The sequence below is a fragment of the Aulonocara stuartgranti genome (assembly GCF_965226115.1).
Source record: "Aulonocara stuartgranti genome assembly, chromosome: 18".
Classification (NCBI taxonomy): Eukaryota; Metazoa; Chordata; class Actinopteri; order Cichliformes; family Cichlidae; genus Aulonocara; species Aulonocara stuartgranti.
Genome location: NC_138954.1, coordinates 16,831,374 through 16,859,327, shown reverse-complemented (window position 1 = coordinate 16,859,327; position 27,954 = coordinate 16,831,374). Strand labels below are relative to the sequence as shown.

Genomic DNA, 27,954 nt, shown 5'->3' with positions numbered 1-27,954 from the left:
GTTGTGAACGATCAACGCATCACAACTCGATTGGTCAATATCATGACAGAGGTCGGCGACGCACCAATCAGCAGAAAGAGCGATGAGACGCTGTCCATTCAGCTCTCCGCTCGCAGTTCACCGTCTTACGAGAATGGGCGTTTGAGGGTGGGGTGACTCAGCCGGAAAACAGCCTTTTTTTTTAACACCTTGTAACCTGCGGATCGGAGTTCACTGGTGAGTGAGATTTGCTTTTACTGAAAATTTTCACTGTGGAATTTGAATTGAAACGTGCAACGGCGAAAATCAATGCAGAAATATGAACGTATTTAAGCGGCGGTCGCTGTTTTGTACCGTGATGTTGCCCGGGGTCAGGACATACGTCGGCTGTCACAGCACTGTCAAAGTAATGGCAGGAGAAAATATTAGCCAACTGTAACTTGACGGTTAGCCGGAGAAGATGTAATACTGTATTTATAAGTCACGTCTACCTTCGTAAAAGTCTGTTTGATAGCATTAGCTTGCTTTTCCAGGCAGTCTGTCATTTCTAATACAAAGTTGAGTTAGCTTCATTTACGAGACTTGGTGCAGCAGCTAGCTGCTCGGTGGCGGTGGAGGCGCTTAAAAAAATCTCAGAAAAGAGGAGCACTGTTTGGTGTTTTCCCTCTTCAGCAACCACAGCTAAAAGAAGGGACAGAAGAAATGAAGAAGGGGTCACCATAGACGAGTGTCGCCTTTTGTCTTGGGTGCAGATAATGCCCTTTCTAAATGCCAAAGGAAAACTTTCTTTCTAAAGTAGCGGGTTAACAATCTCTCAGGTCTTAGGAAAAGACTCCTCGCAGTCTAACAGGGTTTTTCTCCCTTAATATCATCCTAACCCGTTTTTCTGGAGATCATAACCTCTACAACCTGCAGCTCGGATTAACAGAGGTGCATTTGGGATCCTCTACCAAAGGTTGGTTAGCTCTTAGTGGGAAAAGGGCAAGCACAACTCTGCCTGATGCTTCACAGCCCAGTGTTGACTCATTGCAGGCTAACGTATAGCAACACTTACTGTAAGAGCATCATCTTCCAGATGTGGGCTGACATGCTACCCCACCCTTACAAAACCCTCAGCAAGCAGCATTCACAAGACAAAAAAAGCTCTCGGCTGTCTGGCTGCTCCCTTACACTTAAAGACTTATGTTTAAAAAAAAAAAAAGATTCACTTATTGCTCTATATATGACGTACTGTGTAGGAATGTGGGGAAACACAAGGCGAGCAGTCTTTTTACTACTAAAAAAAGCCATATGAATGATAACAAACTCTATGACTAGTCAGTAAATCCATTATTTATTCAATTAAATACACAGAAATTCAAAGATTTAGTAGACTATAACATAGTTTAAATGATGTACAAAGCATGCAATCCACAATTACCACTTAATATCCAGAAGCTGTTTAAAATGAGGGATGACAAACACAAATGACGATGTATGATGATGATTATCCAGTTTAGTGTGAAGATGCTTTAAGTACTGAGAGTTCATCTGTAGCTGGATTTGACATGAGCAATTTATTTCTTTTTCTTATTTAGTTGCGATTCTTTTTAAAATGTTCCTTTTTTGCTGATTTTAGGTGTTCCAAAAGTCTCACCTTTAACCTATACCCTTTTGGATTTCTCATTAATTTCTTGTCATATAAATAAACTGAATAAAGATAAAGAATTTGCAGCCTAAATGCATTTTTACTCATAGTCTTACTCAAGTCTGACTCAACTAACATATTATTAGGTTAGTAAAACTTATGAGTTAACTTATAGTTGTACTCCTAAAATTCCATGAATGAATGTTAAATGGTCACCATATTTCCACTCTCAGTATTCCTTGTCTTACCCCATTTAAAACTATTTCAAGGGATTATATAAGATTGCTGTTTCTCAAGATTACATTATGTGACACATCATTTGATTGATGTATATATTTTCATTTTAGTGTTAGGGTACATCCATACTAAAAACTATGCTTTAGTTTTCAAAACATGTAATTTTTCCTAATCTGTCTCGCATCCACACAGCTTAAAGAGACCGTTTTGAAAAAAGCTTCTGACACACTTTTAGTTGGAAAACTCCAGCATTGGATATTTTAGTCCAAACATGCTGATGCTTTTTGTAAAGGGATGACTGTGTTCACCTCATGATTGGGTCCTTTAAAATTGAGCCAAAACAATCTAGCAAAGCTCACAAACCTTTTATTTCTACTGTCCCACTGCCATGACTTAATCAAGCAATGTCGCTGTTACTTATCCACAGTTTTGGTCAGAAGTTTACATACACTCATCATGGGCAGGAATATCATGGCAATCAGCCTCAAACATATATATGTACACCCACACTAATGATTTGTTTAAATGTCTCTTAGCAAAAGCATCTAAACCAGATGCTTTTGGTAGCCATCAACAACCTTCAGTACCACTTATGAAAAGATTTGAGTGAGTGAATATTTGTGAGCCTGTATATATACTTTGATCCTGTGTGAATTAGAAAAGATGTGCACTTTACGCTTCCCTGTTCCTGCTCCTTTTTTGTTTTTATAACCTACCATACAGTGTTTTAGCATCTAATAGGCGTTCATGTTAATGGATCTACTCTACTTTTTATTTCAGTCAATAACTATAAGTGTGTTGTTTTTTTTGTTGTTTTGTAATGTAGTGGTAAGCATCAGCTACCTGCCTCAGATTGCGATGATACTGTACACATTTAAGAAAATTTCTGTTCTTTATTTCAATTTCTTTTTGTCAAGTGCAGCACGGAGGAACATCCCTCTGCAGTTGAAGTAAGCAGTAATAGACCCAGAGGATGTGTGTGTTTATATTTCATTCTTAGGGCTTTACAACCTGACCATATATTTAGAAAAAGCTATGCATGCTCCACCTCTTCAAGCCCTTCAGATTGGGAAGTGATAAGTTTATTCCTGTGACAGCCTAGAGTTGACATTAACCCACCCACCTTGCAGTGACACGGTATGGTGGGGGTACAGTTTCTGGCCACTGGGACGAGCACACTTTCCTGTTTTCATGCCTTCCCTGAAGTTTGACCATGACATGCTTTCACTGTGTGCTGCTGCCAGACACAAAGCAGACCTCTGTGCTTGTGTTGTGCCCAGTGTGCTACGGTATGGCTGTCACTTGTCAGTCTGAAAGGGCTTCTAGCATTACCATAGTGGAAAAGTAGCATTGCATGCCTGTGGCTGTCAGTGGAAGTGTCTGCAATTCAGTCATTAATGAGATTAGTCTTGGTTATGCCTTGTGTTCAGCTCTGCAGGAATTTGTGTAGACTACTACACAAAGACTACTTTTGACCCAGCAGAGCAGTGGTGTCAAATTCATTTCAGTTTTGCGGGCTGCTTGCATTTGAGTTTGCTCTCAAATGAGCTGAGCCCAGTAAAACCAACTACTAGCAATGTGGGCTTAGTTCTTAATATCTCATTTAAAAAAAAAAAAAAAAAACCTCACACCAAATATATTCAGTAAATTAACAAATAATGAAGTGCAGCCTCAGTCTTTATGAAAAATAAGAGCAAACTCAGCTTTCCACACTTAGTTTACTGCCATGACATAGTCATGAACTGTTTTGTACTCTTTAATGACTAATTGGAAGTATCGATGACTTCTTTACATTTATTTCACAATTTGGACCCTTGGGTGTTCCTTGTGCTGGATGTTTGACACCCTTACAGAAGAAGAAGAGGGAATGTCTTTCAGGGTGACCGCACAAGATTCCCAAGTTAAATTAGAGATTAATATTATGCATACTGTTCACTGCCTTGATTTATTTCTGTTACCTCCATCTGAGTGATTCAAATGGAAAAAAATAAGACTCATAGTGTAAATTATGGGAGCAACTTCACAGTTAAATCATATAGGAATCTGCAGCTTCAGATTAAAGCTCTTTTGCATTGTTGTCCAAATGTTGAAGCCGTATAATTACTGTTGTGAGTATACAAAAAGTAATGCATGGAATTTTGACATGTTGAAGGCCCTGATTTATACTGATGTGGACATTTGTAGGGGGGTAAAAACTGATCACAGAAGGAGAAAACAACATACACCTAAAGCAATAAAACTGTCAGGAGAAACTGCTGTAAGACCTACCTGTCCTGTGTTCTGGACCAGAAATGTACACATCCTTCAGCAAGTGACATTTCTGTCATTTGTTTGGGAAGAGTTAGCGGGTGCTTTCCAAGCTAACAAACTGACTGCACCCCCTGGGTAGTACAGCCTTCAATGCCTCAGCTGCTTCTCCAACAGAGATGGATTTTTTTTTACATATAAACAACTGTATTGGCTGTGTATGTCTGTAAAATACAAACTGGAAAAGCTGATGTCCACAGCCTTCAGCAGATGACATAAAAGAAAAAAAAAATTGAACCAGAAACAGAAAACTGATTTGTTTTATTGTTGTTGTTGTTGTTGTTGTTGTTGTTTTGATTGTATTAAAGCTGTTTGCTAGTGGAGCAAGAAAGATAGGTGTTATATTCAAAAGTGCTTTCATCACCTGGCAGTATAATGAAAAAAAGAACTAATGAAATTTCAGATGATAGAGAACAGATGACTATTTTCTGCACATGTAAGCACAAGTGTTCTTTTTAAACTTTGACTTGCCCTTTGGTATGTCTTGGATACAAAAAATGTTAAAAGCTGTTGTCCTATATCATTTCATAACTAAGTTAATAAAACTCTGTATATTCACTGGCCACTTGCACCATGCTAGTACAGGATTGGATCTCCTTTTGCTTTCAAAACTAATGGGTTTGAGCTTTGTGACATAGTATGTTATCTGTTGGAAGCAGCCATTAGAAGATTGGTACACTGTGGTCATACAGGGATGGACGGGGTCAGCAGCAGTACTGAAGCAGGCTGTGGGATTTAAACAATCCTCAGTTGGTACTCAGGAGCCCAAAGTGTGCCACGACAATATCCCAAAAACGGGTTAAACCACTGATGCAATGCTGGATGGCTCTATGGTCTGACCCTACCATCTAAATGTAGCAACAGAAATTGAAACTCATCAGACTAGGCAACATTTTTCCAATCTTCTGTTGTCCCATTTTGGTGACTGAATTGTAACCTCAGTTTGCCTTTTTGAGTCTGACCATTCTCCTGTGATCTCTGGCATCACTGAGGCATTTTCAGACAATGAGCTTTTCTTTTTCTGACCATTTATTTAGTCTATAAACTCTAGAGACTGTTATGTTGGGATCCCAGTAGATCAGCAGTTTCTGAAATACTCCGACCTGCCTGTCTGGTACGAGCAACCATATTAAATTCAAAGTTGATTACACTGCCTTTCCTTCCCATTCTCAACTTTTTGAAATTCAGCAGGTCGCCATGACCCTGTCTGCATGCCTAAATGCATCGAGCTGCTGCTGTGTAATGATCTGATTAGAAATTTATGTTAATGAGTAGTAGGTGTACCTAATGTAGTGGCCTGTGAGTGTACATATGGGGCAATTAAAAAAGAAAGTCCTTATATTTATACTGAAAATTGTATTATCAAAAGACAAGAAGTGAATAAAACTGGACTATATATATCGTTTTCCATTTTTAAAACATTCATCTAGAGTTAAATTTATTGATTTATAACTGTGACCTCAGCTTTGGCCTGATGGTGGCACCAGAGTTCTATTTAAGAGTTTCAGCTGAGCACAAAGACTGTTGACTCTGAATTGTGAGTATTTGACATTAGAAGCAGTATTGTTGATTTTGACAGAAAATTGTTGGCCCCTGCATCAGAGTGAGTGTTGACTTGAGGATCAAATTCCAGTAAATAAGCCCTGCTAATGTTTAACGGAAGTTGCTCCCTTACATTGCAGGCCAAAAACATGCTGACATGAAAAAGTCCAGTCACCTCAGGTGTGAGTTTACCTTTGGACCAATGATGGTGGTGAATAGATTGTAGGATAGACCTCAAAATCTGTACCTGTATTTCTTGCACCATCACCGTTTAAGTTTATATGTAAACTGTAAAGGCCTGTCCTCAGACTCAAATAGCAATTGGGTCTTCTAAATAAAGGAGTGGCAGAGAAAATATAAGAAACAGTAGGAAAGAAATCAAGGCAATAGAACAGAAGAGCAGAAATGCTTCATCTTTGTCCTTTGAACATAGTTTGTGCATAAAATCCCTGCATCTTTGCTTAACTGTTTTCAGCAGGTAGCGTAGTCCCCTGCTATTATAAAGCTTTTCATCATCCCTGTTAAATACCGTCATGTGTACTATTGCATTCTTGATTACTAACCATAACAGGCTGGACTGATTCTATTTTGATATTATCAGTTTAATGCTGGGCTATTTGCACAAATCATTATTCTTATAGTGTGAAAAAGAAATTCATTTTTAAAATCAATACAAATGAGATATTTGTATTAGTTACATTTATTTATGTAATGCCTTTTACAGACATAAAAGTTACAAAGCGTTGTACAACAACTAAAACCAATAGATAGTGACTCACACTTGTGTTTAAAATATATAGAGCTCACTTTTTAGACCTTATTTCTGTGTCCCATTTCACTGTGGTTGCCCAGCAGTGATAAAAGCAACACAAAACAAAGCAGTTTAACACCAACACATTGGTAACACAAACAGAAGAGAGCTTAGCAACCACAGGACTGTTGTTTGCGCTTAAACCACAGACCCGTGCATACTGATTTATGATGTTCATGTGGTTTATAATTACATTTATTACACACATTTTATACATTTTAACGTATGTTACAGCTGAATTATAGACTGATTAATTGGTTTGCTGTTGAACAGAAAATTAATCTGTAAATGTTGAAATTGGGAATGGACCTATTCTCAAATTATGGTTGATGCTGATTTATCATATTTGTTCATATAGTCTTGTTTGTTATTCATTTCCCCTTTTGTGTCAGGCAATCAAATCAAAAATAATATGAAATAACAGTTTTAAAGGCTTTACATTTACATTTACATTAGATTTCATGACATTTGAAGACACCACTTGCATTTTGGGTAATGGTTATAATGCACTGATATATAAAGGCCAGTATTTGTCCTTGTGGCTTGTATCAGTGATTGAAGTGGTGTGTTTATATTTTGTGTCATATCAGTTTTTGATGGCTAAATGATTTAAAAAAAATGTACTAAAGAGCTAGAAAAGTATAAGCAAGGAAGCAATTTATTTATATAGCACTTTCAGAACAACTCCCAGCTGAACACGAAGTGGTGTACACTTGACATGCCAGAAATGATACATTGAATAAGTAAAAAATAAAATAAAATAAAGATAAAAATTAAAAAACAAGATGATAATTAAAATTACATTTAAAATAATAAAATACCCTGGCTTTCACTGTATGACCACTACGTTGGACTCCAGCCCCCCTGTGACCCCAAATTAGGTTAGCGGTTTAGAACATGGATGGATTGCTTTGTTTCTCTGGAACAAAGGTGAAATGACTATCGTCAATGACATAATTTTGATTTTCACATTAGCTTCACAATTGGTACATCCCAAATAATGGTGATATTTTTTATTTTATTTTACTGATTGGACATTTTGTGATTATAAGTAGATTCCTCAGATCATTTAAAAAGTAAAATAAAATGGATTCTTGTTCTCGGTTGATTTACTGGTGATGATGCCGAGTAATTGATGTTGATTAGATCGATAGTTTGCATACATGCATCATGGTCATGAGGGTTATACTAATTTGTAGCTTTTAAAGATTCATTTGAGCTGTTCTTTTTCCAGGGTGGAATTGTTGTAAACCATTAATCTTAAATGACTTTTAAAAAACTAAATTTTGTGAACTGGTTTGAACTTATTTTGGATTTACTCTAATCCGCAGACCCTCAAAAATATTCATGCACCCCCACTAAAATTTGGTTATATGTCTCTTAGCAAGTTGCTCTTCAACCAGACTCTTTTGGTAGTCATCAACAAACTTCTGACATAACTCTGGCTGGATATTTGAACACTTCTTACGAGAATCGGTAGAGTTGTTGGTTTCGTGGCACAGACCTAGCTTTAAGCGTAGTCCATAAATTTTCAATGGCATTGAGGTTTGGGTTTTGGAAGTCTATTCGAGTCTATTTTAGGTGAAGTTGTACAATTTGGAGATAGTCTTCCTTCATTATTCTGTCCACTTTGTGCAATATACCAGTTAGAGGTGGGAATCACCATACATCCCATGATACGATATTATCACAATACTTAACGCACGATACGATATTATTGCGATTTTTAAAAAAAAAAAATTTTTTTTGCAATATTCAGATTCTGTACATAAAGTTAAACTTTATCAATATTCATTTTATCTAATATCAAAGTCTCGCACTCAGTCTTTCTCTCATTTCAGTCAGTTTTATTGTTGACAAACTGAACGGTTTGTATTACAGTCTAGTCCAACTTAACTGAATGCAACCATCTGGTACAATTATAGCTATTCTAAACTATGCAATTTATGAAAACTATGCAGCCCATTCAGCAACTGAAGAATTTGAAAGTAAATTAAAACAAAATATAAATTTACATTAAATAAAAAAAGTTTTAAACTTAATTAAGATAAAACATATCTTAAATTAAAATAAGTAAACTGTCATGTTTATTGCTGCCAAAAAAAAGTTAAACACATTTGGACAGTGAAGGAATGTCAGGATTCTTGCTCAGAAAAAGGGTCAACATGCTCTGAGCACAAAAACCATTTTTGTAACAAAATATCGATTTCTGCTGTCCCTGTATCGATACATTATTAGCAAACAAAATATCACGATACTACACAGTATCGATTTTCCCCCCCCACCCCTAATACCAGTACCACTAGACATGATGCCCCAGAACATAATGCTACCACTACCATATTTTTTAAAAATGTATGCTGTACAGTATTTCCACCCTGGAAAAAGAACAACTCAAAGAAATCATTAAAAGTTAACCGGATATTCATGCCCATGATGAGCGTGTGTAAACTTCTGACTGAAATTCAGTTAGTAATCAAAACAGCATTTTATCACACACCATGAATGGACATGATTTCATCACCAACACTACTGGGTATCGTTTGCCTACATCTGCTTTAATACCAATCAGCTATCTGATGATCTAATTAAGGTGAAGTGGATGTGCTGCGTCTTCCCTTTATTCCCATCCCTTCTTTTTAGTTGATTGGTTGTCGCCTCTGAGTTTTTTTGTTGTTGTTTTTTTCCCTTCTTTTAATAAATCCCCTCGCCGCACCTCAAAAAGCGACGAGCATCACACATCGATCTGACCTCCCCGGCGATACTTTTCAGCACTCAAGTAATCAATGAAATTTTGGTGTACTGAAATAGCCCACCATAGGGAAAACAGGCAGCCAACCCCGCGAGTCACGTGGTACAGGGAGCAGCAACGTCATTAGGGCAGAGATTTGTGAGGAATAAGCAGACAGAAGGAGAGAGAGCCCCGGAGGTGCGGCACTTTCTTAGCATTTTGCATCGTTCCTCTTGCTTTTTTTCCCTCGTCCCCCCTCGGCCAGAGAGAGAACAGAGTTTCTGTTCAACATTTTAGAGACCCAAATGCCCGGTCCCACCCAAGCCCTTTCCCCAAATGGAGAGAATAACAACGACATCGTCCAGGACAACGGAACCAACATCATTCCTTACAGGAAAAATACAGTGCGAGGAGAGCGCGCCTACAGGTAAACCAGTGAAATGTCGCATTTGGTTTAATGTCAGGAAAAGAAAATCACACCGCTGCAGACCCCCCCAAAAAAACCCGCAATCCGGCCTCCTCCTCTTCTTCGGCGTTTTCCTCCCTGCACCCATCCGCTTTTTCCCCCCACTCACCAATCACACTCCCCTGTCATGTTAGCCCTCTGTACCCGACACTGTGTCGTAAATCGCTCTTAAGTTAGCTTAAACCCTCCCCCTGCTTCTCCAGTAGCACCCGAAACCACTGCTGGGACTAGCATGTAACGCTGTCAACTGTTTTATTGTATTTGGTGGTGCGCAATGGTACAGGCACGTTTTTTGGAGGAGTGGGTCCAGCTTGTCAGATGACAGGACTACACAGACAGCTCCTCCTGTTCCTCCTCCTGCTGCTGCTGCTAGAATATTCCCATCGTGACTTGACACTCCGCAGCTACTGAATCCCCCCCACTGTCGCCATTAATATGTGTCTGGGTGATGTTGTACTGTGGGTGTCTGTAAGGGGGAGACCCTCTACTAAGACTTGCCGCACAAGCCCGGTTTCTTCTTATTGAATTGAAGCATCATGCCCAGCCCTGGTGTCGGCAGGCTATCCCTGCAAGGCTAACAAAGCATGCTAAGCGGCGCATACATCCGCTTTGTTGACATGGAGAGGGGCTGGCCCAGTTTCCTTCCTAGAGCCGAGGCTCTGCTGCTGCTGCAGTGGTCTGATAACCCAACTTTAACGCTGAATGGTTGGGGTTATTATTATGCTGCATATCCTGGTGTCTGTTTGAGGGGGATGCTTTGGCACCATATTATCGCGGTTATAAAACCACCAGATGGGTGTTTCTTTTAATGCAGCTGTTCTTGTCTGTGAAATGTTGTAAAAATTAGAATCAGTATTGAGATCAGCTCGACTTCTTGCATTGAGGATTGTAGACCTGCGAACAGCCTTTGGAGAAGTGAGATTGTGGGTTTTAGAGAAGGCCTCAAGGCAAAAACAGCAGTCAGTGAGAAAATAAATGCTTTATCTTGCTTTCCTTGCTGTTGGAAGTCAATATTGTAGTTGAATTTAGTTTTTCTTTTTTTTAATTCATTGCACAGCTTTGCTCCTTGCACAGGAACATTATAAAGCTGCAGTAATATGTGCAATGACATATTTGCATGTTTATATATTACTGATTGTGTTTTAAAGAGCTCATTTCCATTATTATGATGCTCTGTTGCAATTCTCTGAATGATATTTTTTCATATTTCAGATATTCTCAGGTGGGATGTCCACTCATGTGCAGACTTTCCTTCCACAATATCTCACGCTAAGAGTTAACAAATGAATTAGGAAGAAATAACTGTTTTGTTGACTTCTTTTAAATGTGTAGCTTAAGGGTCAAAGTTTGAGTTTACTGATGTATCTTTGGCACATTGCATGCTTTCAGTATGCATACTGCAAGTAGAGCAGGTGCCCTGAGGCCTCCAAAGTCACAGTTTTGCAATTCGATCAAATCTAATCAGCCTTTGCAACAGCTTCTGGCTGCTCCGCTGTGCAGGAAAAGTCAAATTAAAAGATCCCTTTTTCATCCTGCAATGTATTATAAGTAGAGCTGGGCGATATGAGATTTTTTCATATCACGATATGTTTTTTTCATTTCAGGCGATAACGATATCTATCACGATATAAGCCAAATAACTATATTTGTAAGATTTAAATGTGCCGTTGCTCACAAGTAAAATGTGAAATAATCAGCAGCTTGTTTTGATTTAAATATTTATTTCCCATAATAAGTTCAACAGGGTAGATGTACTTAAGGAACATGAGACTTTTTCAGATAAATAAAGGCAAATATTGCAAACTACACAAAAGGCAGCCGCTAAAGCGTTTAAGTTTCAAAATAGAACAAACGAAACAGACTACTAAATTGTCAATTCCACTTAGAAACAAAATATTAATTCTAAAAATAAATCTTAGTTTGTTTTACAGAAGAACAGACAAAACTAACTTTTGTCAATATCAAATAAACTGAGAACTAAAAGGAAATTCTCAATCTCTCCTTGTTGTATAGCTTAGCTTTTCAAACAGTTTTAACAGTTACTTTAGTCTGACAAAAGCCGAATGACGAATTAGCGCTTCCAGTCAGAGACCGAGGCTACGTCCACACGTACACGGGTGTTTTTGAAAACGGAGATTTTTCGTTTTAAAAAATAATCCCGTCCACACACAAAGGCAGAAATGAAGGAAAACGCTGCTATGAACATGCCAAAGCAGCAGGTGGCACTAGATTCCTAACCGTGCAGAAATGTTGGCCAATCAGAAGTCTAGAAGCCTCGGCGGGAAAAAGTAAACAAAGCTGGGGCATAGAAGCAGAACCGAGTCGTATGTGTGGACGGACAGTAACTGTGTGTATATGTAAGCATTTAAACACTGCAGAGTAGAATTAACAGTAACAGTATTGTAGAAATTCATTTCACCGAAACAATAACGTGGCGCAGTGTGACGCATGCACCAGTTTATTGTATTTCCAGACTTGCTTTCGTGCCGAGTAGCGTGCAATTTACAGTGCACGCTACTCGGTTTTTTGTCAGACTTGAAATAGCCGAAATACCTTCACACTACGGAACTTCTATGGCTCTTCCGTTCGACAATCTCTCCGGCATTGGAACCATCATCTGTTTTCTCTTCGGTCACGCTCGGTTGATTTTTCTAGTCGGCACACTCATTTCCTCCATTACGCGCTGGCTCCATTACCCACTGCCTGCTTCCCAAACAAACACACGTGCGGCTTGGCACTTGTGCTGTATGTAACAAGTCACGCGACGTGACGCTGCGGCTGTGATTGGTTCGGCTCTGCGCTACTTAGTTTGGATTGGCTGACCTTTTTTTAAAAATGTTTTTTATTTTAAGAGGACAAGAGCGGCGAAGTCTATCGCGATAGCTTAATTTCTCTATCGAGTAAAAGTTATATCGCGATACATATCGTTATCGTTCTATCGCCCAGCTCTAATTATAAGTATCTACAGTAGATCATCACCTCACTCAGTCATTGATTTGGTTAAAAAAAACAAAAAACTGCTCAGATATTTTAAGGAGCTTGGAAATAAAGGGACTGGACTTCTTAAAGACATTTCACCTCTCATCCGAGAAGCCTTTTCAGTTCTAAAACCAAAAGGCGGAGAGTCCCTGCTCAGATATGACTGTTTCTTAAAGTGTATAGCAAAGAACTGTTTATGCTGAGATAATTGAATCTGCTTTGAGTTTGCAGACAAAGTTACCCCCACAAACCCAGGGTAATTTCTTGAATTTATTGCTGTGCTTTTGTCCCGTGTTCCACTGCTGTGTGGTTATTTTAATGTGACTTATCTTGTTAAGCAGATAGTCTTGCATGCAGAGATCATTTTGCCCAAGATAACATTGATTCATGCCAGATTTCAATCTCCAAGCCCAAACTTGTATTTCCAGTATCAAACTGTGATCTTATCTGCACCTCTACTGCTTTGTGTTATAGTTTGCCTAACAGTCTATGACAGACTGTTAGGGAGGGCTTTGGACTCTGTGTGTCACACCTGAGGATGATAATGTGGACATTAGTATTGTTGACATGTAGCAGCCAGGGGTCGGGTGGCATTGGGGGGTTCAGAGTATGTTTTATGCTGCTGGGCTTCTTTGCGGGTCAGTCTGGGCATGTGGAGAAATGCTAAAGATCAACTCGTGTGCTATGTCTAGATGCAGTCTCACTGTTTACTTTCCAGGCTGAAGATTTTATTTAAGAGATTATACAATTCTGTATAGTTTAACTGATTGGGCTAAACATGAGCAAAGCAGTTAGGATTTGTTTGGCCAGTAGTTGTTCTAATTAACCAACATTAACTGTCCAGCAGCTCTTTTTTTGTGGCCTTTTTAAAATTTGATTTGATTTTTAGATCTCGTCTTTGTGCTTTGAAATAATTTAAGCTGGGCTGTTTTATTGTATATTGAATAGTCAACTGAATTTGCATTAGTATAAACTGTTTATTGATGTTTTTTGTGTATTACCAATTCTTATTTCACTTTCCCAGGGACTGCAGATAGCTGAGTCTCTGAGGAGACTTAAAAAAAAAAAAAATACATCGTCTCACAGTAAATAGCAGCCCCTTGTCACCATGTCTTAAAATCTTAACCTATTTAAGAAGTTGTCCCATTTTTGAAGACCAACAAACTGACTTGAGACAGAAAGAAATAGGACATCTATCACAGCAACCTAGCTTTTGTTTTTCAGTGTTGTTTCCTTTCTATTGCAGTTGGGGGATGGCGGTCAACGTATACTCTACCTCAATAACCCAGGAGACTATGAGCAGGCATGACATTACTGCCTGGGTTAACGATATCCTCTGCCTAAACTACACGAAAGTGGAGCAGCTCTCCTCAGGTGAGAACAGACGGACCTTTAAAAAGAAAGGAAAAAAAACTTGTTCTTCTCTCTCGCTTCAGCTCATCCTCTTCCTTCCTCCTCCTGTGCCCGACTCGCTGTCTGAAATGGGGGGGGGGGGGGGGGGGGGGGGTGTTTTTAGTGGTTGGTCTTCGCCTGAATAGCTTTCGGTGTAAGCTGGCGGTTAAAGCAACCTGTGGAAACATGTTCACCTCTCCCTGGAAGAGAGTTGTCTATAAATAAACTCTGCCGTGTGCTCTCCTGCTGTGACCAAGTAATCCAATTTCAATCACCCTCTGCCTACACAAACACATGCACACCCATCCCCTTTTTCTCAGGGTGTGGTTTGGTTTAGATGGTTTTCTCATGAGCTCCCTGGTTGGGTTCATGTGAGCTTTACCTAAGGTTGAGCTGGTGTCCTCTTTTCAAATGGATCACTAAGCTTCAGGTTATGTGAGCCATGTTAACGTGAAAGCTCATTAATATTTGTCTTTTTAAAGAAATGAGGTCAAGGATCTGGACATGAAAAGCCTCACATGTACAAAGGCAGGCATAAAAAAAAAAAAGAATCGTAGACTGTGTGCAATAACATAAGATGTACTTTATTTATCTCCAAACTTTGTGAATGCTTATGTTACAGCAGCTAAAATTTAAGATTAAACACTGCCTTTAAGAAAATGGGTTTATAGTATATAGATCAATAAGATAAAATGCGCTGTGACAAAACCGGTCATTCAGGAGGAAATCTGAGTACAGCCGCTACTCCTCTGACCAAGTTGAGGTGGTTCACCTAGGATGACTCCTAGGTGAAGTGTTTTGTACATATCTTGCTAGCAGGACAGACCCAGGACAGGCTGGAAAGATGAAATAATAGGTAATAATATATTATAACAAAGTAAAATATCTCAAATTTAACCAAGAAAAGAAAAAAAAAGCTGGCTAAACGTAGTAACAACACAGTAAATATCAAATCACATTCAAGTGACTCCGTATAACAGTGCAGTGCAATAAAGTTGCTTATTGTACACAGTTTTAAGTGTTCTGACTGCAGAGTTTATTTAAGCTGTTAACACGGGAGAACAGATGATTCCCTGCCCGACAGACGTGTGTATTTTAAAGAGTTATTGCACGAGTAGAAAAGATTTCCTGTAACTGTGGTAGCACAATCAGTCTGTTAGAGATTAAGTGGTGCAGAGTGTGGTCAGGATTATTCACGGCATGTTTTTCAGTGTTCTGCTCTCCACCCCCCCCCCACCCCCCACCCCCCACATACATAATTATTCTTGTGGTGCTTAACTATTTTTATTATTAATAATTCTTTAGGAGCTGCTTATTGCCAGTTCATGGATCTGCTCTTCCCTGGCTGCATCAGTCTTAAGAAGGTCAAGTTTCAAGCTAAACTAGAACACGAGTACATTCACAATTTCAAACTGCTGCAGGCATCCTTCAAAAGGATGAACGTGGACAAGGTGAGTGTCCTGAATATCTTTTACTTTTTTTTTTCTTTTTTCTTTTTTTTTTTTTCACCTCGCTTTACTGTTCGGGGGTTTTAACAGTCTTTTTTTTTTTTTTTTTTTTGTTCAGATTATTCCTGTGGAGAAACTGGTCAAAGGCAGATTTCAGGACAATCTCGATTTCATCCAGTGGTTTAAGAAGTTCTTTGACGCCAATTACGACGGCAAAGATTACGACCCAGTTGCAGCCAGGCAGGGTCAGGATGCCATCCCCCCGCCTGATCCCGGTGAGCAAATCTTCAACCTGCCAAAGAAGTCTCACCATGCAGCCAGTTCTCCTACCGCAGGTAAGATTCAACTGATGAATAAAACAAAACGAAGGTTATAAATCATGCATGTATGCTTACTGTTATCTGCACATTTTTTTTGACACCTTTGCACTGGATGTATAGGGTATCAAATGGCTAGACTGTTACTTTTCCTGCTCATATATCAGCTCCTGTGATTATTGGGTCTGATTTGTCAAGTTTACACTCAGATATAGTGACAAGCGACCCTTTATTCATAAATATTTCTTCGCTGCAGGAGCATCCAGGTCGAGCTCTACTACTCCTAAGTCTTCAACGCCAACATCCAGACCCTCTTCCGCCAAAAAGATCCCCACATCCGTGTCAACTCCTGCCAAAGGAGAGAAAGAACTGGAAGCACAAGTCACGCATCTTACTGAGCAGGTATGTCTGTGTACAGCTCAATTGTGAGCTTTTTTAAAAATGTTAATTTTTTATGGTAAATGGCCTGTATTTATATAGCGCTTTACTAGTCCCTAAGGACCCCAAAGCGCTTTACATATCCAGTCATCCACCCATTCACACACACATTCACACACTGGTGATGGTAAGCTACATTGTAGCCACAGCCACCCTGGGGCGCACTGACTGAGGCGAGGCTGCCGGACACTGGCACCACCGGGCCCTCTGACCACCACCAGTAGGCAACGGGTGAAGTGTCTTGCCCAAGGACACAACGACCGAGACTGTCCAAGCCTGGCCTCGAACCGGCAACCTTCCGATTACAAGGCGAACGCCCAACTCTTGAGCCACGATCGCCCTTTTATAAACCTTTCAGCTGTAAACGGCTGGTAGGGCAATAACAATACCGTAACGGGTGGCGGCATGGACATCCATTTGTGAATGTGATAACTTGAAAATGAGGAAATGTAGGATTTTGAAAGTGATAACACAGGTGTATCTATTTAAAATCTTGGATGAGTTTGAATCTCAGTGACCTCAAGGTCAGAGGTCAAGTTTTCTGAAAATCTTTTGAATGCAATAACTAAGTAGGAAGTCACCTAGCATTTTTAAAATTGTTACTCAATGTTATTGTGACTCAAATAACTGGATCCTAATTTATTAACATCATAGAATGATAGACTGTAGAATTTATTGTATGTTTATCTAAGGGCCAGTTTATGCTCACTGCTCTCACCAAATGACAGAAGTGATGTCACTTGCAGTAAGGCATGGCATGTTTTGGCATTTTTTTTGGCCAGCCGTGCACCTTTTCAGTTTACGTAGCTTTGGAGCTATTGCAGCCTCAGCTATTTAAAAAAATTGACAGGCTTGAGGCAAGGCTGTCTATATGGGCATATATATGACACATGTATGCAGGGATTCCCATATGGTACAGAACTCATGGAGAAAGATTTCTACAGCAGCTGAAGAAGATCGCAAAGAGACAAAAGCGCCACAGTGACGAGTAGAAACAGACGTAGCTGTGCAATATCAGCACATCGGTGTGAGAAGTGACCAATGCGGCGAGCATAAATAGGGTTGAAGACTCTGTCTCTGTCAGGCTGTCAGCCAGCTCCCCTGCATTGAATCTCCCATATGTTACTGTGGTGTGATCACTGTGTAAATCAGCCTGCATGAAGCTGCAGAGACACACAACCACTAATCAATGTGAATTATATTTGATGTGTCATAATCAGTTGCACTAATGGAAAACTGCCCGTCACAGTTGGCATCGTGTTGGAGTTGATGTGAAACTGAGTCTGAATTTACTATGTATATATTTTTGAATGGAACTAAATTTGAAAGATGAGTCATTTCATGTTGAAGTACAGTCGTTAAGTGCAGGAGTTTTGACACATTTTTCACTCCAAATTGCCCACATTTGTATTACTGGGTCTAATATTACAGGTCTGTAAGTAAACTGTCTTTTCTCTTTGATAAGATATAGTTTTATCTTCAGTTGTCTGCATGTTGTCCCTCCAGGCTTTAACTGTTTGGTCGTGGTTGTGGTCCAATGTAAAATTGGTTGGTTGGCCCTCACTGAATCAGGTTGGTAATCAGTGTGGGCGAATGACAGAATAAAATTGCTGTTTTCTAGCTTCCTGGCATGGTCCTCACTGACACTGATTCGTGTTCCTCCGTCTACTGGATTAAAATGGAGGGTCGTCTCTTCATTTACTCGTTGCCATGGTGAATCCTGGTATTGGAGCTCCATTGATGATGGCTTTTCTTCTGCTACACATACGCTTGACTGAGAGAGAACATACTCAGAAATGATTCAATAATAACTAATAGCTGTGATCAACTTCTGTGGCACTCAAAACTCAAACTGAGTTTGTTAAACCTGCTTTGTGGAACATGGCCAAAGTCGCCCCCTGCTGGCTAAGAAAGGGTGCAGATTTAAGGCACTTGTACATTTCACTTTTCAGATCTGGAGCTACATCTATCTTTTATATACAGTCTGTGTCAAATTAGGAGTCAGACCTAAATCCACTTCTCACTCTGTGGATAGACTAATGGTTCCTTAGAAAGCTGGTATAGAAATAGGCTGTGATTAATGTTACACCTGACGCGTCATATTTGGAGATTCAAAGTACTAGAGATTTAAAATCTTAGCAGACATTCAACTTGTTTCCAAATATTAAAAATAGCACTGAGGCCTTTTAAAGGCACTGTATGTGGTTGGTTTAAAAAAACAAAAACAAAAAAAAACCCCTGTGCATACAAAGCTGCTAAATGCTGTGTGGATATTGTGTAGTTGTTCCACTCTGAGATCCAAAATGTTGCTGGCTGCATTAAATTTGGTACAGTACATGTCAGATTCAAGCCAAGGATTAAACTAAGAAGAAGCGGGCTTGGAGCTCTTGTGCAGTGACCACAAGCCAGAAAATGCTGCCAGGCAGCATTTGATTTTTTTATTTGATTTTTTTTTAATGTACATTTGTTAAGCAGAAACTGGTGAATAGAAGACAAAGACTTAACTGATCGGTAGATCCTTTACTGATATAATGATTGCATTCAATCATTCAGAGCTGCTCTAGTGCTCAAATCACATGTAACTGAAGACAACTTGTATCAGTTAAACAGTTTATCTTGAGTCTTTTTCTTAGAAAGAATCATTCGGATCAGTTTTAATCAGCTTTGTGTTTCTTCTCTGCTTATCTTTTAACGTTGTGAGTCTGTTCAGAGTTTGTGTGTTTTGAAATGCTTGAACATTTATTTTTGCAGGTGAACACACTAAAGTTGGCACTGGAAGGAGTGGAGAAGGAGCGAGACTACTACTTCAGCAAGCTGCGAGAGGTGGAGCTGCTCTGTCAGGAACAGGGGGAGGAAAACGCCCCGTTTGTCGATCGGCTAATGGAGATCCTGTACGCCTCCGATGAGCAGGTCAGTCCAGGCCTTTAGATTGATCCAAGCAGGATCGTGCTCATTCTTTGTTGAGGAAATCATGTGGATTTAATTCAGTGTTTGTGTGCAGTCACATGCGCTTGCCTCAACTCTCTCTTTTCTTTTTTAGGAACGAGGGGAGCTAGCTGAGGGCGACGGACAGGAAGTGGACCAGCAAGCCCACGAGGAGGTGCCAGACGATCAGCAGGAGGAGCAGGATGAATACTGACTGCCATCATCCTTCACCGCAGTTACACCCCACTCTCTCTTTATTTTATTTTTTTAATTTAATTTTTTTGACTATGTGAGAACTGTTAAAGGATTTTCATTTGTCCTCATTTTTATTTTTCATCCTCTCCGAAACTGAGCACATGAAGAAGCCTCCTGAAAGAAGCACCATCACAGGTTTTTGTTTGGGTTTTTTTTGTACCCCTCTGCTCACTGTTCAATGTTTCTTGTGACTTTTGGTGAACTGCTGTGGCGGGTTTGTGGCAATGAGCTCCACCAGCGGACAAGCTCAGACCATCAGAGGACTGTGTGGGCGCAAAGTCAATTCAAATCCTGCAGTTGATGTGATGAAATGCTGAAGTTTAGACAGGTAACCACTACCTGTCAGTGCAAGTGTTAGACTCCCTGCTATTTTTATTTCTTTCTTTTTTTTTTTTTCATATCAACAATATTAATCATAAGAATGCAATAAGCAAAGCCCTGGAAGGGCTCGTAGTAGCTCTTATTTAACCTCCTTCCATATGTTGCACTGACATTTGACTTCGTATTGGACAATCTGTCCATAGACCCTCACCGTATTTATTATTGTTGTTGTTATTAAGACTTAGGAATAGTGCAAGGATCTGAATTGCATCCTCGTGAAGGAGGATAATAAAATGTAGTTAAATCCCAACTGTATGACTGTGTCACAGCTGTCATTACAAATTACAAGATTTCAGATAATCAGTGTGCTCGGCTTAGCGTTTGTTCCCACCACACAAGGTGGCTTTAGTGATAGAGATTTAAACCGTAAACATAGGGAAGGAAGAAACATTGTGGAGTAGTCTTATGATGAAGCAGCAGTTTTAAGTTGTAAACCTCCGCTGGAACTGTTGGGATATTTTTTATTATTATTTTTTTTTTATCACAGGTCTTAGGGAGATGTCAGTTCACTGAGCAATTTGTTACACTATATTCCAGTAAGTACATTGTATACCCTTTCTTAATATTGCATTTACTAATATTGAACTGGGCAGTGCACCATGATGCTTTAGTCATATATTATTGTGTAAATGAAAAAGAATGTAAACATGTACTGTCAATAATTAATGAATGGTAAATGTTTTGTTTTCTTTTTTTATGTCCCACTCATTATGCATTCCCCGACAAAAAATCGTGTTGCATGTTTGCATTTTATTTGTGAATAACTTGACCTGCTTTTTACATATTTAATAAAAAACAAAACAAAAAAAAACATGTTAAGTGAGCTTTTGTATGTTTAACCTGCTCTTTGAAAGATGTTGAGATTCGAATGGATTTGCTGTAATAAAAATCACCTTTTGAGTCCACGGGAGGTTGTTGTCCGTCAATCCATTTTCTTCCACTTACTCGGGGCCGGGTCGCAGGGCCGCCGTCTAAGCACACTAGAGGCGAAACTATGAAACAGGAAGTGAGAACATAACTAAAGCTTAAGTGAACACTTAACTACAACAAGAACTAAAGATGCCAGTATACTCAAGAATATATAAAGATCTATGAATGACAAAAAAATTAAAAAGCTTTAAAAAGACCCAGTCATATCCAGTATCATCACAGAATGAGCCTGAATTCATTTAGCATGACCTGAGATTTAATTTATTCTGTAGCTGATTTCAGACAAAAGGAATTACAAATCAAATTTTATCTTCATTTTCCAAATTAATCGGGGGCTTTAAGGGGACAGGTAGAAGGTACAGGACTTCTTTACATCTGTGGACTGTGGAATATTTAGTACTGAGGGATTTACACAACAGGACTTGTTTCACAGGTGGCATCCTATCATGGTACTACGCTGGAATTTACTAAGCTCTTGAGAACGACTCATTCTTTCACAAATGTTTGCAGAAGCAATTTGCATGCCTAGGTGTTTGATTTTACACACCTGTGTCTATGGAAGTGATTGGAACACAGTGAGTGAGTGAATACTTTGGGCAATCCAGGCTATCCAGGCTATTCGGGGCCTGAACCAGGTGTAGGACTGGACTCTCCCAAACACGTCACTATAAGACTGGACTCTCACACACGTCACCACACGCACCACCACACATTTCCTATAATCCTATAATTCCTATAATTTATAATCCTTATCTTTATAATCTCTTCTGCTATTTGCACATTCTTTACTGTAAATTCCTAAGTTAATTTGTAAATTTTTGTAGTAAATTGTAAATATTGTAGAACTTTTCTTCTGTCATTTAATGGTCGGGCATTGTACAGCTACAAGCATTTCACCCCCATGTCATACTGTGTATGGTTGTGTGTGTGTGACAAATAAAATTTGAATTTGAATATAGTGTATCTAGTACAGCATTTATAGTTTGTTTTAATCAGCAACCAAAAAAACCTCTTTCTATATTATCATTTATTAGATTTACTACAAACCATTTTTCCCCTTTGCCTTCAAGTCAAATGTTCTTGAGAAAATCACAAACATCTATTTATTTCGTTTTCTGTTTAGTTTTATTTTCCAATTAAGAGGCAATTTATGTGAACAACTTAGAGTGTCCAAAAAGTGCAAGGTAAAGACCTCACAGTTAGGGCTGGGCCATATTATACCGTTCACGGTAATACCGGTATAATGTTAGGCAACGATAGGAAAATGAAATATCGCGATAGAATGGGAGTAAAACGCGCGTGTGCAGTGCCTTTGTTTTCATACGCACATGGCCGATTGTTGAGTGAAACAGATGAACCAGAATTGGTTTGTAAAAATGGTGCAACTTCCGTGATGTGGAACTGGTTTGGTGTTTGTCCATCAGATACACAACAAAGCACATTTTTTGCAGAACATGCAAGCGGCCGTTGTTATTGTCATATTTGTCGGACTAAGATGCTCTTAAATCTGGGAGTAATCTGGGTCCTAAACTCCGTATGCTTCAGGTCAAACAACACTGCAGCATCACTTAGAGTTAAAAACTGTCTAAATTCTTTCATCTTTAATAAAACGATCAGCATTGCTGCTTTACCAGGTGTAACTATGAAGTTTAACTTCCAGGCATCCATGAAAACAAAAGTTATTACATTTAACGGAGTTAGAAGTTAGCAGGAAGCTAGCGGAAGTTAGCTCGCTAGTTTCGCTAGTTACCTAAGCATGATATTGCATGTTCTGACTGAGAGATTTCTGAAAAAAATCAAACGTACAGCTCTGCTATCACTTCCAACATAAATGAAGACGGGAAACTAAACAGCAGTGACGTTTGTAGGGTTACTGAAGTTGGGCTAGCTGGTATATAATGATGTGCTACGTGATCGCTAGCGACACAGCTATGTTAGCATAACATAAACAGTGAAGCTGGAGGACGAACACTAACACTTTTCCACTTATAAAAGTTAACGTGAAGGTTCTTCATGGTTAGAGACAAATGCAATCGCATGGCAGGATGCTGTAAATGGACCAAACTTCAGTCAGGAGAACAACTGAGATAATCCATCCACAATACGAGGTTAGTCATTAATATACTGCAGCAACATGGGAATAGAGCAGCTGCCAGAGAATTCAACATTAATGAATCAATGGTACAGAAGTGGAGGAAGCAAGAAGAATGAGTTTAATAAAGTTTGATTTATCTGACTGCTTTGTTTCGCTTAATGTGCCTTATAATCCCGTGCACCTTATGGTCCGAAAAATGCGTACTGCACACTGCAGTTTAATGTTGCAAAGCACCTCTTTTTAACTTCAGTGGATATTATACATGGTTATGCTCAGGATATGTCAGCCCATTTCTACTGGAAATGCCTTTTGGTTAAACTTTCAGCAAGGAATTTGCATTTGCACTGTTATATTTTTATAAAGCTTTAATGTACATAAAAACCAGCTTCTTGTTTAAGTGAAAATAAATGGAAGGTTGTCTTTTTGCGCTAGTAATGTTGTGGAGTTGTATTTTGTCTCGCATCAATTATATCGTCGGTTATATCGTTATCGCAAATTTTGAAATATATATCGTGATAAATATTTTTGGCCATATCGCCCTGCTCTACTCACAGTATTAGGGAGGAAATTGACAATCAGACAAATGTAATCTTTCCAGTGTGTCACCTAGGACCACCTAGGACCACCAAGGACCACCAAGCGGGAAGGAAAAACTCCCTTTTACAGACTGAAACCCCTGGCAGAACCAGGTGGTAAGGGGTGGTCATCTGCTGCAGCCTATGTACTTATATTTTGAAAAGAGGGTTGTAACTTCGCATGTAAATAAATATTTCCTTGTCTCTGTTATTCAGTGGTTATGCAGCAGGCGACTGTCTTCCTTAAACCACAAAACATGGAAGAGAAGATTCTTGGGTTGATTTTTTGAGCTGTGCTTTTAAGGCCTCCAAAATGCCTGGAACGACAGTCACATCATTGTTTTCCATCACAGTCTGAAGCACATATTTCGATCCAAATTTGTGACACAGTTCTTTATAGATTCGGATGTGCTAATTTTTTATTTTTACAGTATTTGGTACCGTAACTCAATTCTTCTACAATCCTCTCCTTCACATAAGTCACTATTTGATGAAAAAATATGTTTGCAACTGATGTGTAGGTTTTTCTAGCAGTGTGACAGACTAATTTTGCAAGACACAAGGTTAGAAAGGTCTGGTCAACTCAACATTTAAGAAGCAGTGGAAGTGGATATGTAGTCGAACATCCCAAGGAATTAGCTCCCTCTGTTGTAGAGGTCTCTGCACAGTCCTGCTCAAGATTTTTTACTTCAGTGATGCAAAAATCAAGATTGTGGCCATGCAAAGTTTAGCAAGCCAAGACTCATTTCATTGCTGTCATAATTTTCAAGCTCATATGGAGCCCTGGATCCTATCACATTCTTATTGTGTAAAAAGAACCTTTCACACAATAAGGCATAGTATTTAAACCAAAATTTGTGATGGATAGTTCAGTTGCAGAAAAAAAGTGTTTAGATATTTTACTTAAAGTAGGTTAATAGTTCAGAGGTTGTACATTGTAATATATATGAAGTAAAATGACAGTTTTTAGAATCATATACATGACGTCATTGGATAACAGTTACTGATTTATTGCTGTCTATGTCTTTTTCATGTCACAGCTATTGATTATTTTAACTATTTATATGTTGTTTAGTAGCTTGAGTTATAATAATCCACTTAATTTTCGGAATAATACATAACTAAAGCATTTTAAAAAGTAGTAAGAAGTAGAAGAGTAAGAAGTGCAATAATTGGATTCAAAATGGGAGTGGTTGTAGCTCAGAAAGGTAGAGCAGATCATCTACTACTTGGAAGGTTGGTGGTTTGCTGGTTGCTCTATTCTGCACGCCAGATACCCTTGGACAAGATATTGATTCCAAGTTACTTTCCGATGCATCCATCAGAGTGTGAATATGTGTCAAAGTGCTTAAGTGTTTGTATGTATGTCTGGGCTACTCTAACATTCTTTGTATGAATGGGAGAATGAGGCATAAAGGGCATTGAATGCTTGGGCAGGGAAGAAAAGCTTGAAAAGCTTAAAGACTTTTAAACAGTTATTGTTATTATTAAAGAGAAGGTCCCTTTGCTTCCATGCAAAAATGAGAAATGCATTAAAGAGGCTTCCACCATAGATTCCAATTCCAATTAATAATAATAATAATGATAAAAATAATAATGACAGTGTGATATGACTCTTTATAAAGAGTAGTAACTTGGCCTGTATATTTACTGTAGTAATGATTTTTGGACTTTTACCTGTATCAGTAGAATAATATACCCTTTGGTACGTATTTAAACTTGTGCAGTTCAGCCTAGTGCAGAAAAGCAAACTCAAGAAGAAAACTGTATTAAGAGTTTCAAGAAAAGTGAATCAATCTAAATTTTACAGGCATAACTGAGTGATTTGGTGTGAGAATCTCACCCATATCCGCCTCCGGTCCACGCTGGTGAGTTATGAAACGCACCTCCAGATTGGGTAAGCGCCACTAGTTTGTTCCTGCGCTTAGCAAACTAGTGAGGGAGGAAACACCGGTAACTTCACAAAGATGGGTTCGAGATATATTATATTTCTAATGACGCTTTGGGGACACGCACACAGACCACTTCAGTAACTCTGCATTGACTGTTTTTTTTTTCCTCAATGAGTTCCAGGAAGGTAAGAAGTCTGGTAACTAGCTAGCCAGTTAATGCTACTCAATGGAGTATAGCTAGTTAGCTTTAGCAGCCCATGTTATCCGGTTTTGCCCGCCCACAGCGGAAAGGGGTTTACTAGCCAGGCATGTGTTGCTAGAATCATATTTTAACTATTAATAACAGCAAATATAGCCACTGTCATTTGTAATTCAGTTGTCAGAGTAAATACAGGTGAAATTATCATTAAAGCCTCCAGCAGGGTTATCTTAGCAAAAACCGTTAAAGGCTTTTAAAAAAAATTATTATTATTAAGCTAACCCCTTTTACTTCTTCATTAATTTTCTGCAGCGTAAAAGGTACTCCAGGGACATAAAGTGCGTTTTCTTTCCCGATGATATCCAAAATGCTCTCCCGAAAGTGGGCAGGGAGCCCTCTTCGCTCTCTTCCCTTTCATCCGCTAAGAGCTGGGAGAAGTGTGGAGACAGTTTTTTGGATAGTCCGGTGACAAAGGTGATAAAGATCAACAGCTTTCCGTCCATCTCTTAGCATTATCACCCTGCTACTCCCAACTGTGTTCATACTGTGGATTTCTATTTTTTGTTGCAGATCATTCCGTCTTCAGGAAGAAAACTATCTACTCTAAAGAAGCTGAAACAGTTGTCTGCTGCAGGTATCTTGCTCAGTTTGCTGGCCTTTTTTGCTATGGTCCATCTCAGACTTTTCTATCTTCTATCTTACCTCACAACTTTTAATACTCTGTAAGTACCTCATACTTAAGTGTACAGTACTGTTCACAAGTCAGGGCCCACTCATTTCTTTTAAATTTGTTAGGAAAATGGGAAATATGTACAGCAGTTATAAAATTAGTTAGTCTGTGGCAACAGGTAGCTTCCTTATAATAGCTGTCCGAAGCTTTCCAGAGGAAAAGAAATATCTAATGTATGACGTTTCAGAGGGCTTTTACTTTGAAATGCACAATTAGACTGGGTGACACTGTGAGGGTGTATCCTATTACTCCAGGGCAATTACTAAGTAGAAACAGGAAGTTTCCTTATCATAGCTTTCTGAAGCTTTCCAGATGAAAAAGAGCTCATATATGCCATTTCTTTTACTTTGAAATACAAAATCATACTTTTTGGTTATTGACTGGAAAACACTTTAGGGGTGTGTGCTCTTAATCTAAATTGAAATTAGTCTGTGGAAACGGTGAATTTCTTGTACACGTTTTTTTAAAATGGAAATGTTTAAAAAGGGTTATTAATATATTTGTCATATTTGCATATTTTTAGTTGTCATTTGAAATTTACTTTTCATATTGATTTCTGTATCATTGCTTATTTAATGAATCATTACATAATTAATGACAGATTAAATGTACTGGTCAATCTTGAAATCACCTTCACCTGAAGATCACTTTTAAGTGGGTTTCTCTTAACGTGATACCTAGTATATGCGCACATAACACAAAACATGGGGCATGCTTGATTTATAGTAATTATTAAAACATGTGCAAACCTAAATGGAAATAGTATCTGAGGCAAAAACAGAGTTTGTACAATTCTAACAAGCTAGAAAGTCAGTATTTATACAGCCACCTTTATTTTTCAGCACAGCCACAACTGTTATAGGCAAGCTTTCTTGTAATTTCTTCAATAGTCTTCAGAAGTAAGTCTCCAGTTTTAACAAGCACCTCATAGTGATTCAATTCGAACATTGCATTGTCCCCTTCTGTATGTGTTTCCCAGTTCAGAGCAGTTCCCCTCACCGTGAGGAGGACCCAGTGAACATTGCATGGAGCTCCAGTGACTCTGAGCAGCCTGATGATGAGACCCAGGAGCAGCATCCATCCAGAGTTACTGCACAGAGGCAGCAGCAGTGTCACAGTCGAGGGAGACCCACAGCTTCCACTCAGTCTTACAGCAGAGCACTGCTCATGCTCAGCACTGATAAAGGTATAAAATTAAGTTGTGACTTGCTGAGGGAGAAATTTTACATTTCAGGTTATTCTAACTGAAGTTCACCTTTATCTTCAAAATTTCTTCTTTTTTTTGTCAATTTTTTAACGACAAAACAAATAGTTTCTGACCTTTGGAGGTGCTTTTATGGTCAAACTAGCGCATTCTTTGTTTCAGTCTTTATGACAAAAAAACATATGTTGGTGTACTATCAGTCTTCTTCATTTACAGTTACTTTTTTTACAGTTTGCCATTTTTAGAAGCTCAAAATGAATTGGACAAACCAACATAACATTTAAATGTAAAAGTAGTTCTTAATATTTAGCTGAAAATCCTTTATAGTCCGTGACTGAGTACTAGAACCCATGGACTTTACTAAATGCTAGTGATGGGATTTCCGGCTCTTTTTAGAGAACCGGCTCTTTCGGTTCGGCTCACTAAAAAGAGCCGGCTCTTTCGGCTCCGAACCGGCTCTTCAGGTTGTTTTGTTGCTTTAATTAATTTATTAT

General features: G+C 38.8%; 2 protein-coding genes across 4 annotated transcripts in view; both read left to right on the top strand.

Annotated features, from left to right (window-relative positions):
* The first annotated feature begins 112 nt into the window (after positions 1-112).
* Positions 113-19,478, top strand: mapre2 (microtubule-associated protein, RP/EB family, member 2). 2 transcript variants are annotated; one of them, XM_082514356.1, is made up of 7 exons: positions 113-216; positions 13,926-14,053; positions 15,377-15,522; positions 15,638-15,854; positions 16,093-16,238; positions 19,026-19,184; positions 19,315-19,478. In XM_082514356.1, exons 2-7 carry the CDS (start codon positions 13,933-13,935, stop codon positions 19,411-19,413), a joined length of 888 nt encoding a protein of 295 aa, XP_082370482.1. In that variant the 5' UTR covers positions 113-216; positions 13,926-13,932; the 3' UTR covers positions 19,414-19,478. The 2 variants fall into 2 exon arrangements, with proteins under 2 accessions (XP_082370482.1, XP_082370481.1); XM_082514355.1 differs by lacking the exon at positions 113-216 and adding an exon at positions 9,379-9,661.
* A 5,854-nt stretch (positions 19,479-25,332) lies between these two features.
* The window catches only part of spidr (scaffold protein involved in DNA repair), a 42,956-nt gene continuing 40,334 nt past the window's right edge, over positions 25,333-27,954 (top strand). For both annotated transcript variants that reach the window (XM_082514353.1, XM_082514354.1), the window contains exons 1-4: positions 25,333-25,512; positions 25,839-26,000; positions 26,097-26,160; positions 27,236-27,442. In XM_082514353.1, coding sequence (XP_082370479.1) covers positions 25,498-25,512; positions 25,839-26,000; positions 26,097-26,160; positions 27,236-27,442 — 448 coding nt within the window. In that variant the 5' untranslated portion in view covers positions 25,333-25,497. The remainder of the gene's footprint in view (positions 25,513-25,838; positions 26,001-26,096; positions 26,161-27,235; positions 27,443-27,954) is intronic.

Coding starts and splice junctions, on each gene's coding strand:
- mapre2 (XM_082514355.1), top strand. CDS start 9,540: ATGCCCGGTCCCACCCAAGCCCTTTCCCCAAATGGAGAGAATAACAAC. Junction 9,662..13,925: donor CGAGGAGAGCGCGCCTACAG/GTAAACCAGTGA, acceptor TTTCTATTGCAG/TTGGGGGATGGCGGTCAACG. Junction 14,054..15,376: donor AGTGGAGCAGCTCTCCTCAG/GTGAGAACAGAC, acceptor ATAATTCTTTAG/GAGCTGCTTATTGCCAGTTC.